Consider the following 16,781-nt stretch of genomic DNA (forward strand, 5'->3'; position numbering starts at 1 on the left):
ACCGTTTGAACTCAAAGCATAAGACCGGAGGCGCTGCCACGTCTCCAACAAGTCCAGTGGAGGGTCCCGGTAGAGTGCAACAGCCCCACATTTTTTTTTTTTTTTTACAAACACAGTGCAGTGTGTGTGCTCCGTCATCTTTTATTAGCAGAGGTGGCAAAAGTACTGACACTCCGTCCTGAAAGATAATTGTGTAACAAAAACAAACAAACAAAAAGAAGATTGAAAGTGCTGATTCGTCATGTTTCGTTCAATATAGATATATAAAATCTGTTGATAACTTGGCAAAATAGATTTCAAACTTTCATTAACTTACTCTGGACTATAATATATTTTTTTTAAATAAGAATGATAATAGTTGAAAAAATATTAATTCGGCAGGTGCGCATACAAGTCAGTAGTCAATTAAAACTACAGTACTGTAACTTTAGAAAATTTGGAAAACTTCTAACTATCTCTATAAATCACATTAAAATAACTTTTTGGGGAGGAGGAAAAAGGTGAGTATAATATACATAGTAGCATCCAATTAACTTTGCATTTAAAGTAAAATGGCAATCATTTGGCAAATAAATGTGACTAACTAAGGCCAATAAGTAACTTATATTTATGAAGAGGTCAGATTGGAGTTTGGCTGACATTGCTTTGAATTCTTGTCAAATCATTTGTGAAGAAAAGCTAAATTGTCGCCGACGTCGTACTGCTTTGAACGTGCACAATAAATATTAGAAGGGACAACAGTGCCACCTTGTGGCTATCCAGACATATTGGGAAGCTCCGATGTGTACACTAAAACGCCAGCTTTTTGTGCAATTATTTTTAAGATGAACTTGAACACCCAAAATTAAGACCAGATGGATGAAAAAAATACAAGTAAAAAATCGCCATGCATTTTAAAATATCGTTACTATTAATTATGATATTTTACTGACATGATTTTTTCACTCTCCTTTTTTTCATCATTTGATGAAACTCCAGACCGACAAATCATAAATATGCCATTAGGATTTGACATAATGTCATTTATTGAAAGATATAGCAATACATTAAAAGACATTACAAAACAATATGGACCGCTTCCATTTGCAAGGACTAGAAAAAAGACAATGTGAGATGAGCTAACCACGTGATTAAAATAAAGGCATCCTTTGTTGTTTCTAGCAGAGTTGAAATGCCTGCTGATACTATCACCAAACCAACATCTGTCAAAGAGGTTTTTTTTTTTAACGTTTTCTATTATGCTGGTAGTTTACACTGTTGTTTACTCAATCTTCCTGAGAGCTGTTTGTAATACAGCACTTTTATAACAATAATTATTATTCAAATATTAGAAACAGCTCTCAGTATGATGCAGAGTGGTGCTAGACCAGTGTAAACAACAATCACAAAAATCTATTTGTGTTTAATTGAAATTAAATCCGTTTTGACTGATCACATATACAGTACAAATTAAACGTTTGTAGTGAGACGATCTGCGGTGCGGACGCAGAATTTGTAATTCATTATATTGTGCTGTTGAACTGCCGAGTGGTCGACGTGATATAAAAATGAGTAGACAACCACACAAGTAAGAATCTCGAGCATGCAGCAGTCCAAATGTTTGCGAAATTAAAGAAGGGGACATTAAGAACAGTAATCCTCAAAAAAGTTACTTAATTGTTAATTGATGTGTACTATACATTATGGCTCATGGGTGCAAAGAAAAGGTGCATTTCTTTGGAAGCAGAGTATTAATAAATAAATAATAATAAAAATAACTTGCAGTCACTACACCCGTTGCACAGCTCAGCTGAGAGCTGTTAATGCTCGAGTGACACTGCCCGGGTGTCCCTGTGCTCCTCCTCGTCGGCTCACAGTTTAAATTGAACATCTTCATGCCGCAGGACCTTGTAGGTGAGCCAGTAAAGGACATTAAACATAAGGAAACTCATGGGGAACACGGCGCGCGAGACGGTGTCAATCTTTTTGGCTCGGTCCACAAAGCGCCGCCTTATGTCATAATAGCCCAAGCCAGGAGGCAAGTCAGCAAACACTGGAGTGGCATCCATTTCTGAAGCACTCGCCAATCCAAGGCCAAACGTGTGGAAGAGCAAACCCTGGCGTGCCAGCTCCTCCTCCTGAAAGAGAACAGACGGAATTCCGAGCATCGTGTCTTGTGTTTTCCCACCAACTTGATGTTCTAAAGCGACGCGTACCCTAGCACAGGCGCTGCACTGCTGGCCTGCACTCCCGTGAGCCGCGTCATTGCCTGACATGTTGCCTTTCGTCTTACTCTCGCCGCTACCCTGCTAATGGAAGAGAGAGAGCGGCACACTGTGTACATGGAAGCATCCAACCGCATGTTTTGCGTTCATGAACAGTCGCCATCCGTCAATTACAACGTGCAGGAAAAGTAATGGAGCGCCGCGTTGCCCTGCTGACAAATAAATGCAAATGTTCCATGCAACTGCTCTGAGGACAGAGGCATAAATATTGAAAACGGTTTGGAATCCTGCATTTGATCCCGCAGCGCTGCTTCTTTCAAGGAATATTTTCCATTCAAAAGAGGAGCAAAGTACATTTTGCCTCCCTTTTTGTTTCTCTCATGAGAGTCAAGGTGAGCTAGAAAGATGTTAAAAGAGTGCGCAGCCGAGAGTGGGAAGGGGTGACGACCTAAATTAATCACAGGTCGACGCTGTCCGCGTGGCAACATGCAGCTGAGATGCGGAGCTCGTGCGTAGACCGGCAGAGGGAATTGCAGGTGACAGCTGCCTGGGGGGCGGGGGGGGGCGCCTGAGCGGGTGGCTTGCACTCACAGTCCGTTGGCGCTCTTGCTCTCGGAGCTTCTTTCGGAGTCGGAAGAACTCCTTGTGCTGCCGGGAAACAAAATTAACGGCGGCGTACTCCAAGAGTGCGGCAAACACAAAGAGGAGACAAACCGCCATCCAGATGTCAATGGCTTTCACGTAGGACACCTGCAAAAAAAAAACTTATATAGTTCAGTTTTCACTTTCTCCTTTCATTTCCAGCCAAGAGAAATTCATTCAACGCTCAAATAAATAAATCACTTTAAAGGGGAAGTCACACCCCCGTAAAAATAATTGCATTATATGCTCAAAGCGCTTTCACGAGTCTAAACACGGATTCTGATTAATATCACGTTTGTGGAAGATGAGTTAAGCCACAAAATTCACCCCTTTTGATTATGTTTATTCATTTGTATTTTTTCACAGCAAAAAAAAAAAACGTTTTGCACACAGCTCTATTCTCTCATTTATGGTCATGTTATGAGAAAGCCCCATCTACAAAGTAAAAAAAAAATCAATTTGCTTACAAGCTTTTTCACTTGCCAACCTGTATGTCTTATACTCTTTGAACTTTTGGTGAAATGTGTTATTTTTTTACATCCAAATTTATTTTCTTATTTGAACTGTCCTCTCATTAACCTTGAGTTTAAAATAAATAATTGATTGGAAGCGTGTTTTGCTCTCCACATTAGCGGTGCAAGGAATTGTGGGATAGGATCCAGTGTTTCCTCAAGCTTAAGAGGAAATCAAGCAGCTGGCACCATGGCTACCACCGACACCTCGCAGGCATTTCACTTAGGGAGGAGCTTTCCTAAGTAAATACACGTGTTCGATCATTTTGCCGAAGGAAACTACTGCATATTGCATGCCTTTCTAGTGACATCGTGACACACCTCATTAATCCAAAGGGTCCATACGACACTGGGCTAGTGGGCGGACTTGAACACCGCGTTCAGACATGTAAGTGATTCTTGACGTCAATTTATTGTAACGAGCTGTGGTAAGCTATCTTCCATTATAGTGCAGAGGGGGCGTGTGACCCATGCTTTTTTTCCCCGCAATACTACGATAAAGTGTAATTGCACATCCACGCCAGTAGTTGGCAGCGGTGCTCGCCCTGCCCGTTTTGCAATGCGAGTATGAACGCTACAGAGTAGGTTTGTTTTGCAACAAAAATGCTTTTTATATTTGAGGCGGTGAGTGGGCGGTCGAGCGAATCGTTTTCTTCTGCCAGGGGGGGCGTAACATCAAATAATTGAGAAGCACTGAATTAGCTGTTAATTAGTTGTTAGGCTCGATAGTTCCGCGTCGGTTCAAGTTATCAAATATAAATCCTCGGGGTGTCACAAAGCAAAGAGTCCAACCTTGGGCAAGGACGCCCTGGAGCCGGAGCTCTGCGTCGTCATGGTGAGCACCGTGGTGATGCCCAGGCCTACCCGGGCCGGAGCCGCGTCCATGTTGATCCAGAAGGACACCCAGGAGAGGATGACGGTGAGCAGGCTGGGGATGTACATCTGGATCAAGTAGTAGCCCATCTGGCGCTCCAGGTAGAATTTCACCTCAATGCAGGTGAATTTACCTAACCACAGGAGGAGATACAGGTCCAAACTAACAGGCTCATTAGAAGTAGAGCGACAGAGGACCTCGCCGACGTTGGACCGGGGGGGGGGGGTGGGGGGGTCGTCCTGTATGTCGTTTACCTGTGTTGTAATGCTTGGTGCAATAGCCGAGGCCTTGCTCCTCTTTGAGCACAAACTGCGGGAGCACCAGGTCGTCGGCCACCTGCACGGCGCCCACGTCCAGCCACTCAAAGATGAGATCATTCATAGTGTAGCCGACTGGAAGAGAGGAAGAAGCTCATCGGCGGAACTTGAAGTCCGTGCGATGCTGTCAACCCGGATTTCAAATGAGAGTCACTCACAGCTCTCCAGCTGCATGATACACGTCTGGCTGTCCATGGGGAAGTTCTTGAGATCCATCGGGCACGAGAGGGTTAATGTCAGCCTGGAGGACATTGATGGCACATTGAATTTGAATCATCAACCTTTTTTTTTTTTTTTTTAATGGTAATTAATTGAACATTAGGGTAGTAAAAAATACAGCCATTTGGATATAGTCCCCCCCCCCCCAAAAAAAATATAAATGTCAGCAAATATTGCAGCTACATTTGCCATATTAGAAATGTTCATAGGCTTCATATTTCTTATAACGTATTTCCTGATTATTCCACCACACTGATTTTGTGTCACTTTAGCGACTTGAATTTATTTAGCCTGCAGTTATTGTTTACCATGAACATGTTCACAGGATTAGCTGGACACCAATTGCAACTCAGCTGAACTGGAGTGGAAAAAAAAAATGCGGGGCGCAAAATGAAAACCAGCTGTTGTGGAAGTAAATGTATGCTATTGATGGATAAATAGATTCATGTAACGTTTCATTCTCGAGAAATCTAAATCCAATACAAGGCTTGAGTTAAAAAAAAAAAGAAAAAAGATAATAACGTCCAATTTTGATTCAATACCGCTCACCCCAGTGATTCCAAACCAGCACAAAGAACAAAACAAAATTTAATTTTAAAATTATTCATGTATTGTTAAGCAAACACGGTTTACTTCCAATAGTAAATATTGTTGAATCGGAAATGTAATTTCATTACCTGATGCTGTAGAGGACATTTCCATTCTGGAATATTCTGAGCAGTGTGTTGTCAGTGGTGACGTCATGGAAATTTGCTCCTTTTTCATTAGCAAAGAACAAGTCGGGCTTCCAAATAGAGTCCAACATGGACGGGTCCAGGTCCAGCGAGTCGTCAGGGTACTCTTTGTATGCTAGTCGAGGGTCGTTCCACTGCTGGCGTAGAAATACGTTTAGACGGTAATCCTGCAACCATTTAGACACATAGAATACTTACAGGCTTGAAGAACATTTCAAATCAAAGAGCGATTTTTTAATTATTTTTTTGCATTATCTTGTTTTGACATTTTATGCATAATATTCACCCCGGGCTAATATGTTCTGTAAAAGCACATTTGTGAGGCCATCCAGAGAGAAGAGGGATAACTCGCAAAAGTCCAGGTTGTGATTTTTTTTTTTTTTTTTTGGGGGGGGGGGGGGGGGGGGGGGAATCAGCAAGTATCCATTTAGAAACAAGTCAATCTGACATCTCTAAACAGGTGAGCATGTAACAACAAAATGAAAATGATACAAAAATTGCTGACACTTGCAGGCTCGTGTGCTCCTCATCTAAAAGGACATCAAACTCCACTTTCAATTATGACAATTAATATTTAACAAGGCCCCCTTTTAAGTATTTTAGAAAATACATGAGTCTCACTATCTCCAAATGTGAATAAATAAAACCCCCCTGAAAGTGTTCAGACCTCATAAATAAGGGAGAGTACTTTTTTTGGGAGTCTTTTTAAACCTTGATGAGGAAATTCCATTTGACATTTGGCATTTTATTGATGGCGTTTTCAGTCAAAAAAATATTCTTTAATTAATCTGTAATCTTCTTCTAACTGAAGCTTAATAAATGTTAAAGGGGAAGTCAACCTCCCAAAACCCTTTGCAATAATATATTGTATGCGTCTTCAGTAGTCTTAACACGGCATTCTGATAAATATTGTGTTTCTCAGGGGGCGGCCATTTTGTCACTTCCGTGGACGGAAAATGACATCACAGTTGCACAGGTGACGACCAATCACAGCTCACCTGTTGTGTGAAGCTGAGCCATGAGCGGTCCGTCAAGTGAGATGTCATTTTCAGTCGACAAAAGTGACAAAATAGCGTCAGTCTGCTGATGTTCACATTTTTGGGAGGATCACGAGGAAAATTCACCATGGTGGTTTCAGTGATGGAGCCGAAGCTGTTGATGAAGATGTTGCAGGTGACGTTCACGGGAGGTCCTAGAAGGAGAACATTGTTACACAACATGGTCACCTCGTTTCTCTGAAATTGCAATGATCCATCCAGGAATTTGAGTCCACTCCCGTTTGAATGGTCTGTATGTTGACCACGAAACTTTAGTTGCATTAGGGTATTTATAGATAACCAGCTGGGATTTTTTTTTTCTCAGCATGTACTGACGACGGAGTGGAGAGCGGTATCAAATATGTTATGAAATATATATGAAAATCAACCCTGGAGACTTGTGTGGGGTAAAGTGTGTCAGAGAGAATCTGCTGGCTTCATTTCGAGCCGGAGATCCGGATTGGACTTAAATGGGCCTGTGGGGTAACGACACGGGCACTGCTCCGCATTTCAAATTAAAAGGATCTGAAGGAAGTGTAAAAATATCACAACCCAAGGCTGCGGGTCAACAGTAATACAGTGAGAAAAAAAACACATAAGGCGTGTGCGAGAAGCATCTCTGGTCCCCCCTTTTGACCCATCTGTCGGAGATTTGTGCCACCTCAACGCCCACATTGTTGGGCAAATTGAGCGGCAAAGCTTCCTCACACCTGTCACGACAGGGAGGCAACTCCCGGCCTTACCTTTGAAGTTGGGTCGGATGCGAGCGTCGTAGCCAGATGTGCGACCCATCAGCTTGTCCAGAAAGTCAGATGGAGAGGGCGGTCTGGATGCACCGCCGGGTAACTTCATGTCCTTACACTGGACTGACCTGCAAGGCAACGACAGCCTTGACACACGAGCTTGTTTTATTTTCAAGGCGGCTAAATATTACAAATTATCGTGATATCTTCATGTTATATTTCATTCTATTATTATACATTTTGAATTCAAGGTTGAAAATTGTTTGAATTTAAATACAGAATTGACACTCATATATATATGGATTGCATGCTGCTTGCGTCCACGTGGAGGAAAAGGAAATGTAATCGGGAAACAGGTGACTTGTTGGTGTCAAAATGAGAATCGTAATTTCTCTTTGAACTCCGTGTAAATCATGACCGGCTAGTTTTGCTTCAATTTACTGACTATCATTGTTTTCTCTCACGGGAAGATGGTTTCGTCGAACACTGATTTAACTCAATTAACGACCCCCTCCTCCCTAAAAACCACAAACATGCTCAACAATCATTCGTCAGCACTGTAAGCAGCAAGTCATTATGAATGACTTCGTTTTAGAAGAAATTAATCTCTCTGAATGTGAAGTAAAGAAACAAATTTACAGTACCTGCCTTGCAGAAAAAACCCATAAGTAGCCCACAGCAAACACAAGGTGTGCAGTTGCATTCTGGAAACCAAAACAAGTCCACCTCTGGAGGGAGGCTGGAAGTGAAAAGGAGGGAAAAAATGCACAAGATGAGAACTTGTTGTTGCTCGTGCAGCTGAAGCTGTCGTCTGAACTCAGCTGCTCCTCCTTCGCTCTCCCTCGGCAGGTGTAAACGACAGGACGCTGCTACTGTATAATTCACAATCCCTGGGAACTTGTTCCCCCCCCCCCCTACTGCTCGTGTTTGTACGAATGACTTCAAGGTTTCTTTTTTTTTTATGGCCATACCATGTTCAAGGAACGTCTGCAAGAACATTTAAAGAGACAGTAACCATCGAGTTCAATTGTGGAACAAACTATTATTACCAACTTATCTTATTGGAAATTATTTGGTACAGCACATGCACGTCTATATTTTGACACATTTTAAAAGCTATTTCAACTCAAGCCTTTTTGGGAGCTTTCCACAACATCCAGGATTAGATTTACAGCCGTTCGGATGATTTCTCACAACGTTTTGCGGCACAGCTCACATTTCTGTTGGTAACTGAGATGTCCGATGTTTCCAGTTTGCTGAGTGCATCTTCGAATAAGCGGGAGGGGAGGGAGGGGTAGAAAAAAAAAAATGTAAATATAAATGTGGAAGCGCATGTTCATCGCTCCATCCAGCGATTCATCCACTTGATCATGTAAAATTAATAAGAAAGGAAGAGACGGCCCATTATTGCTGCACGTCTGCCTCACTTGGCTCTGGAGCCTTCAGCGTCAAAGACGATAAGAAATGTGGGTGATGAGTAAACAGGGATGTATTACGAATAACGGGCAAGTCAAAGGAGAATAAGAAAACCATTTCCGCATGCTTGAGCATTTTTACCTCCAGACAACATAAGTAGGCCACGGCACTTTGGTCGGCTCTCTATTTAATTCTTGACTTAAACAACTTGCTGATTTAATTGTTTCTGAACAGACACGAGATCAGGGTGGCTTCCTACATTCGTTTGCGCCATCTTGAACTTAAGCACACAAAGTACAACAATCCCTTGAGGTCAACGCATCCCACATTAGTGCGATGCGAGAATGAGGGGGCTAGCGCTGCTTTAAAAATAGATTTTATTTCAGCCTTTCTCCCGACAAGCTGCTGTGACGGCATGTGGTGTGACCATTACACGGTGAGCAGGAGTTTGCCGGAGAAATGTTTGTACCAAGGCGAGAGAGTGCTTTCTCTCTGGGACAAAATGGGCAGGGGGCGGGACTCTGGTCAATAAATTGAAATTTCAACAGTAATATGAAAATAATTTGGTGAAATGATGCAATTGACATGAATCTTGACGAGCTATTGTAAAAGGACAAAGTTGACAAAGTGTCACTCCATCATCAGCGATCTCCCAAGTCCTAATCCTCGTGGATGTTAAACAGCTTGGCAACTTCATTGAGGTCTGCATGTTCCTCGCCATCCTTGATAATCTACACATGATAATAAAAGATGTCTTAAAAAAAAAAAAAAATCCACAATCTTGAAATGACATTTTTTGTTCTTAAATAAGACAGCCGACCTTTCTTGCGATGGGCATCCGGTTGAAAACGTTCCACAGGATGATGCCCACCACGACTTTGTCTCGCAGGTAGAAGATGACGCCTTTGCCGTAGTCGTCTTTGTGCGTCACAGCGGGAGCAGGTGTCGGGGAGGCCACGGCAATTGATGCCACGTCCTCCGTTTCACTCTCTGAGCGGATGCTAGTTCCTGCAGCACAATTTCAAAGAACACACCAAAACTGATCCCCTCCATTTCATACACAGCAAATAATTTTGAATACATAAAATAAATGCTTTATATACTGCAGCGTCTGTTGGTCTGCCTTTAAGAGGCGGGGCCTGGTTGGCCTGTCTGCATGTGAACGTCTGTGGCTCATTGTTGTTGTGTTTTAATGTTCTCTCAACATTCAATAAATAGCCGAAAAGTGAATCATCGACATTGGCGGGACATTCCACTAATTATACTGTCGAGCCGCGATATCGCGACAAACGTCACGTAGATATTTTGTTACTGCTCATACCAGACTTCTCAGTGGCCGCTTTTGGTGTATCCTTGGCAGTGGCTTTGGCAAAGACGCCCACGGTGGGCAAACTGCTGTCCACAATCCCGATGGCCTCATATCCTACGTCAGGACCCAGGTCACTCCTGTTCCGCGATATCAAGACACAAAGGCTTAGTGTAAATACCGTCAAATGTATAAAAATAAAAAATATATATATCTAAACAACTGAAAAACTTATACTACTCTAGCATGTGCTCGTTAAAATCTATTGGAAGAACACAGATATGCAGCAATCGTCTGGTATCAGAGGCCTGAAAAAAAACAAAGTGTGAAACAGTTGACTTGCTAATACGCACCAGAACATCGACTGATGCCAGTACGGCTTGTTGGCTCCCGTCATGTTCTCCCCTGCCAGTCGACCACTGACGACAGCGTGGTCGTGGTGCTCCACCCGTCTGCGGCCAAGCCGTATGTCGAAGAAACATGCGGCATCTCCCGCCTGAAGGAAGAAAGAGGGCACCCAGTAGCATAAGCAAAATGAATTATCAAAGATTTCTTTTTCTACAATGCATCACATCGACGTTTCACGAATGAAAAAAAAGGTAGACGCTCTTCTTTGGCCATGACTTGATCTCACCTCAAGAGGGCGCCAAAGTCACGCGCATAAGCTCGACATTAAAATCATGCCATGATGGCCAATTCTTCTTCAGTGGAATCATTTGGCATTTCAAATGAAAGAAGGCGACTCATTTGAAACTGACAGCTGTCCTTTTCTAAATAATTATTAACGTGTGTTTTGCTGACGTAGCGGTTATCAAACATTAACCCACCACCCAAATGTTGGAGCGAGCTTGCAGCTCTGCATTGACACGATAGCCACCAAAGTCCGAGTCCACCTCCAGACCGGCCGACTTGGCGAGGTCAACATTGGGCTCCAGGCCAACAGCTGCGACCACGTGATCCGTTTTTACCTGCGACACGAAGCATGGAGAGTTGAGGAACACAATTATCTAAAAAAAAAATAAAACAAACAAAACTGGACTTACCAAACGACCATCCTTGAGTTTGATTTCTAACTGATCATCTTTGCATGTCACAGACTTGACAAGCGCTTCAGAGATGACTTTTACACCCTCTAGGAGATCCGATTGAGAATGTTATCCAATGAAGAATACGTTTCGATGAGCTACAAAGTACAACAGAGGCACACCTGTTTTAACTTTTTCTGTCGTCCAGTTGCTGAGATACTCGGGCAGAACTTTGCCCATGTTGCCCTTCTCGGGGAACATTTGTATCACCTCCAGACCGGAATCGTGAGCTGAAACAACAAAAGGAATGAGTAACTTGTGTGTTTTTTCTCCTCTTCATGTTCTTTGTCTTACATCTCCTGCCAAGGGCGCAGGCCAGCTCGCTGCCCAAGAAACCGCCTCCGATGACTGTGATGGACTTTATGTTTCTGGAGACTTTATCTAAGGATCGGAAGTCATCAATCTGGAGTGGTGAAAACGGGGTGGTCACATTAGCCTGCCTCTTACCTCGTTATTTTTTTTTTTGTTTTTTTTTGATGACCCGAGTGGTTCCGATGGCACTGACCTTACGGAACAAAGTCGTCCTTTTCTTCACCTCCTCTCCTGCTCGTTCTATGACTTGCAAATTTCTTGGAACACCACCTTCGATAACGTGAAATTAGCTTTTACGCAGTGCAAACCGGTTGCTCAGAGGACGCAAGTTTGGTGTTGTGACCCACCTGTGGCAATCAAGCATTTGTCGTATGAAATCTCGGTGTCGTCGTCTAGTTTGACTTTGTTGCCCCTCACGTCCATGTGAACAACCTAGAATGAAACATTTTTTTGCCAGTCAAAAATCAGATCAGCCTTCAGCGAGGATAGTTGACTAACTTGTCAATAATTCAACCATATCCGCGGATATTTTGATTTATCTATTTTTTGAAAAATCAACTTCACTTAAATTCCATTGGACATAGCCTTAATTAAATTATTTTTACGCAAAAGAGAAACGATCACCAACCAACCTTTTTGCCTGTCAGAACAGCCACGCCCCCATTTTCTGCATTGCGCAGTTCCTCTGCAGTAATGTAGAATGACGGTGGCTGGAAGTAAATACTGCAAAATAAAAATATATATATTTTTTTTTTTAAATCACATCAATAGTCGACGCAACGCCATCTTTTAATTGCATTCATTGGATTATGACGTCCAGTCATAAAATAGTGACATGCCTTCGTTCTTTTCCATTCCACTGCTTGAACCGCAGGGTATCAGTCACAGCGGGGTCGTCAGAGAACCACAGCTCTTTGGACAGAGGCGGTCTCATGTACGGGAGGTCCGGCTCGTCCGTCACAATCAGAACCTGTTTGCAGACGTCACGGGGAAGGTTACCGGTGACGGACGTGATGCTACTTTGAAGCCGAATTCAAACTCACACGAGCGCCGGGGTCCCTGGCTCGAATCGAGCGGGCAGCAGCAAAGGAGGCGGTCCCTCCGCCGATGAGGAGGTAGGGGGCATGTGACGGGAGAGACAGTGAGGACTGTGCGGTGTCGAGTCCTGCGGCTAGAAAGTCAGAAAAAGAGAATGGAGTCAGAGGATGGTGGATGACCGGATTGAAGACCTGTTAGAGGCAAGGAGAAATAAACCTGGGGACTAATGCAGCCGGTTAGAGTAAACAGCGAGAAAAGAAATGCTAAAAAGAAAAAAAAAAAAAACGCCGAAAAATGAACGTCAAATATCTTGGCATCGGCTCGCTTTTTCTATTCCAAACGTCAATTCCTTACCACTCGCTTCCACAACTTCAGCCTGCGACTCAATCTGCTCTGCGGCGGGGCTTTCGGCGGTTGCAGGTTCAGCTAGTGTGACCGAAGCGGCACAAGCAGTTAAGACAAAGTCAAGCGTCAAAGCTGTGGCAAGCGTACGTCAGGGGACCCGGGGGGCGCTTACCACTCTCCACAACAGGCGCCGGGGACGGCACGCTTTGTCCGGCTGGCTCTGGCTCGGATGGGGGGGAGGGCTCTGGTTCTATAGTGGTAATATAAGTTAGGAGCCTGTGACGGAGATTCGAGGAATCTTGCCGTCTCAGTAAATACGGGCAACTAAATTCCCGGCATGCCCCCATATATGGCGTAAAATGTCGACTCCTTCCTTTACGCGTCTTCCCCTCCTCAACTAGCGGCTCGGCAGGCGCTTCTGCGGCTTCTTCTGGTCCGCAGCACGACTTTAGACTTGGAATTTAAGACTAGTACTTCACGGGCAAGACCACGAAGACTCATGCAGTTGCATCGTGCAATGAATCATATCTGGATGCCGCCCACTTCAAGTAAACTACTTCCTGTATATCATCAACATAATTTCACTGAGCTTGTTTTCAAGTTGCCTTTTCATCCAAATACAGCAGTAGTCCACTTGTAAGTGCAACTTCCAGCTATGCCCAAAGACAATCTATGCTCTACTTGGGAAACAACCACATAAATAAGACACCTTATTGACATCAAAGTTGCATTTCGTGGCAGGATACCAAAACCACGTGGACACAATCGTCAACATAAAAAGAGGAAAAAGGTTAACATGTTAGATTAATTCAACATAACACTAAAAACCACAAATGCGTTTAAAAAGGAGAAATAAATAAACAAAAAGGTCAAGTGTGAAGGAGGAAAAATGCATACATCACTCAATAAAATTTGAAGAAAAAAATAATGGAAAAGGTTTAGTACTGCATGCAGTGCTCAAGAAGTGAGTGCACAAAGAATTCAAACGGAGAGGAAAACATAAAATGTTGGAGACTCAGTGGAACCCCGACAACTTCAAACACAATCCATTTTTGGAACGCTCGCTTCTCTTACCTAATTATCTTTTCATGCATTTTATTTCTGATTATTGTCAAAGGCGTTAGTCACCCTTGTTGGCCATATTGGAAACAGTTCAAATTGGAAAAAAAAATCAAAAATCTTCAAGCAATGTTTTAAGGGATGCCATGAACATAATTTTGTCTGAATTCCAAATTCATGGAGTGTCCATTCAGTTGCATGACCCAAACTGCTGCTGTCACAATATATTTCTAAACTGCAATGCGACTTTCTGGTGTGAAGGAAATTAGAACGAATATAAATTTGAATGCATCTTAACTTTTAGACACATTTCCTACCAACATTGATTGGAAAAGTCAGCAAATAACCTCGTGGCGGCTCAGTCGTCTCGCTCGGGGCTGCCGTCTCGGCATCAGGTGCGGGAGGGTTCGGCTCGTCTGACGAAGGTGCGGCTTGAGCGACTGACTCCGGAACAGCTGAGAGACAAATACCATGGACTTGACGAACCAATAAAAATACCGTTCTGGTGTGTTTAAAAAGACAATGTTCACTTTTGACTGACACACTTTTAATATTTTTATTATTGTAGTTGTCAATTACAGTGCTTAGAAAATGTGTTGCATTTTACGGAGAGCTGATCATTTGGCTGCCCCATGTAACTAATTGATGATCAATATGAAACGCATTAAGCTCGACTTAATCACTCACCTTCTGTTTCAATGGCCTCAGTGGCTAAAAAAAACAAAAAAAAAAACTGTGTAAAGCTTTAGTCAAAAACAATCAACAGCAATCAAAATCAAATGCTCTAACCAGGAGATTCTATCTGGACGCTCGCGGTTGTTTCTTTGGTGTTTCGATGTGGTCGAGACGCAATTTCTGCAAGTCGTTCTTCATATCGATGTTGGTCTCCTTTGACAGTTCTGTAAGCCTGAGAAGACAATGGAAGTCATTTATTGATTGCATTACAGCCAATAGCATCGCCTGTACTGACTGTCGAGGTATACAAAGAGACAGGATTAGAACCTAAAGCTTATTCCACACACATAAAGTCTGCACACCTCTGTTTTTTTTATTCAAAAACAAAAACAAGACCACAAAATATTTGTTTCCATCACTAATGTGACCTATCACCAGTCCAACAAGATCTTTAATAATCAAAATGCACTGCATAGATGAGCTCACGCACGTATATTGCTCCACCAAGGCAGGTTGCCCCAACGAGAAGGACGTACAGCTTGTTTTCCACACCACCCCCTGCAGGTCCTGTTGCCATATGAGCTGCAGGTACATGTGCAGGTATTCTGGCATTGTGCAAACCTGAAAACAAATGCACCAACTTGATTAGTTTATGTCACATGAGATCACATATTGTCTGCTTAGTGGTTACAATCAATGTTTTAGTTACATTTGGTTTGTGCATTTTGGGTACACTACAATCATAATAAACATTTGGTCACATGACAGTTAATGTATCTCAAGCCATAAGTGGCTCGATGTTAGTCAAAAAACAAACCCAGTGACATTTTTAGTCAAGCATTACGCAATGGCAGAAAGTAATAAATGACCATCTACTTTGGCCAATATCACGGATCGCTTGCAGGCTACTTTTAGCTCTATAACGGTGAAATGAAGGTCACACTTTAACTAAAAGTCGCCAAATTGGTTGCCCGGGGATGAAAACGAGAAGACACGGAGCGATAACAAGCACCGTTAATTAGATGGCCAAAGATGATTAAGCGAACTCAAAAGAATACAGCAAAGTGTTGTTAAGTTTTTGCATACCTGTTCTCCTCACATTTTGCCGACATAGTGTTGACGAGGCTCGAGCAAGGGGAGCAAGCTTTCTCCACACGGTTCGACTTTTGAGCATTGTGGCAATTCTGTTCTTATCAATTTCTTCTTACACTGCAGACCTGTCAAGTCGGTGTTGCCTATTAGTTAACCTAATCCTACCGCCGCCTGCACACAGTACTGCTACTACCCGCCGCGCTGCACAAGGCCAGAGACAGGTCACACGTTTCAGAGGATTCATGGGTAATTGTAAAGAGCTTAAAACGCTCAAGAGGGACACTGCTAGGAAAGCTGCTGACTAAAGATGGCGCCGTAACTTGCTCGGTAATGACAGTTCAGCGCTGAGTGAACTGAGTCACAAACGAACACTATCTCTTTCTGTAAGATCTTTGGCAAAACGTCATTAATTCACATTGGACCTGATTGGTGAATAGCGGACAAGCGTCCACCCTGAGCCAATGAGGGAGTAGTTTTCTGATTGAGCCTATTGAACACTCTTGGCATGCGTCGAACGGCAGCCATGTTTGAGCGGTACACGTCGACGTCGAAAACGGTGGTGCGGAAGTGACTTACTCACTGGGGTAACCTAGTGGTTGAACTCTGAAAATTATGACAATGATAGACTTTTTTTTTTTTATTTAAAACAGCATCTCAGCTAACAAAATGTAATTAAAATATATCCCTACAAGCAATAAGACTCATAGTATAGATACATTTATATTTATTACTTATCTTTCGTTGATACCAGATATGTGCAGGAACCCCGACAGCACGGGTGTCAAACTCAAGGCTTGAGGGCCAGATCTGGCCCACCACATCATCTTATGGGGCCCATGAAAGCAACAATTTGACGTTTCTTGCTAAGATTCTGATATTGCCAATTGTCTTTACTTTTAAAAATGTTGAGATATTGCAAATATTTTAAAATAAATTTTGTATTTGAAGAGTTATTCATATTCATGATATTATTTCCAGATCTTTAACCTTCAGCAATAGTTTAGATGTGCAAACAAACTCATTATGTCATGTCATACTTGCACAAAGATATCCTGAAATGTCATGTACTAGCAAAAAAGTAAACATCGCATTCAGGATGAAGTCTTTCAGCAAAATATCGAGCTTGTCTCTTATCAGTACAACTTAACCGTCCCCTTGCTTAGTTTTCAGT

At 42.7% G+C, this 16,781-nt stretch overlaps 2 protein-coding genes across 8 annotated transcripts; both read right to left on the minus strand.

Moving 5' to 3' along the window:
• Window positions 1–1,079: 1,079 nt before the first annotated feature.
• Window positions 1,080–8,309, minus strand: LOC148320318 (glycine receptor subunit alpha-2-like). 6 transcript variants are annotated; one of them, XM_088279443.1, is made up of 11 exons: window positions 7,927–8,309; window positions 7,283–7,410; window positions 6,627–6,694; window positions 5,446–5,669; window positions 4,708–4,790; window positions 4,487–4,624; window positions 4,151–4,365; window positions 2,919–2,954; window positions 2,796–2,852; window positions 2,196–2,285; window positions 1,080–2,117 (listed from the first exon to the last, which is right to left on the minus strand). In XM_088279443.1, the coding sequence occupies exons 1-11, from the start codon at window positions 7,983–7,985 to the stop codon at window positions 1,851–1,853; spliced, it is 1,365 nt and encodes a 454-aa protein (XP_088135569.1). In that variant the 5' UTR covers window positions 7,986–8,309; the 3' UTR covers window positions 1,080–1,850. The 6 variants fall into 6 exon arrangements, with proteins under 6 accessions (XP_088135569.1, XP_088135568.1, XP_088135567.1 ...); XM_088279442.1 differs by having other exon boundaries at window positions 2,196–2,288; window positions 7,927–8,308; XM_088279441.1 differs by having other exon boundaries at window positions 2,196–2,288; window positions 2,796–2,954; window positions 5,446–5,636; window positions 7,927–8,306.
• Window positions 8,310–9,058: 749 nt separating this feature from the next.
• On the minus strand, window positions 9,059–15,943 carry aifm1 (apoptosis inducing factor mitochondria associated 1). Of its 2 annotated transcripts, XM_088279437.1 has the most exons (20): window positions 15,605–15,943; window positions 15,009–15,139; window positions 14,633–14,750; window positions 14,531–14,554; window positions 14,191–14,298; window positions 12,957–13,034; window positions 12,794–12,865; window positions 12,445–12,572; window positions 12,241–12,371; window positions 12,034–12,124; window positions 11,749–11,833; window positions 11,595–11,671; window positions 11,384–11,492; window positions 11,212–11,319; window positions 11,048–11,136; window positions 10,832–10,972; window positions 10,358–10,500; window positions 10,020–10,144; window positions 9,519–9,706; window positions 9,059–9,429 (listed from the first exon to the last, which is right to left on the minus strand). In XM_088279437.1, exons 1-20 carry the CDS (start codon window positions 15,690–15,692, stop codon window positions 9,358–9,360), a joined length of 2,106 nt encoding a protein of 701 aa, XP_088135563.1. In that variant the 5' UTR covers window positions 15,693–15,943; the 3' UTR covers window positions 9,059–9,357. The 2 variants fall into 2 exon arrangements, with proteins under 2 accessions (XP_088135563.1, XP_088135564.1); XM_088279438.1 differs by lacking the exons at window positions 12,794–12,865; window positions 12,957–13,034 and having other exon boundaries at window positions 15,605–15,942.
• Window positions 15,944–16,781: the final 838 nt, after the last annotated feature.

This window comes from Idiotropiscis lumnitzeri, chromosome 17 (assembly GCF_059441095.1).
Source record: "Idiotropiscis lumnitzeri isolate Australia: NSW breed Sydney's pygmy pipehorse chromosome 17, RoL_Ilum_1.0, whole genome shotgun sequence".
In the NCBI taxonomy this organism is placed as follows: Eukaryota; Metazoa; Chordata; class Actinopteri; order Syngnathiformes; family Syngnathidae; genus Idiotropiscis; species Idiotropiscis lumnitzeri.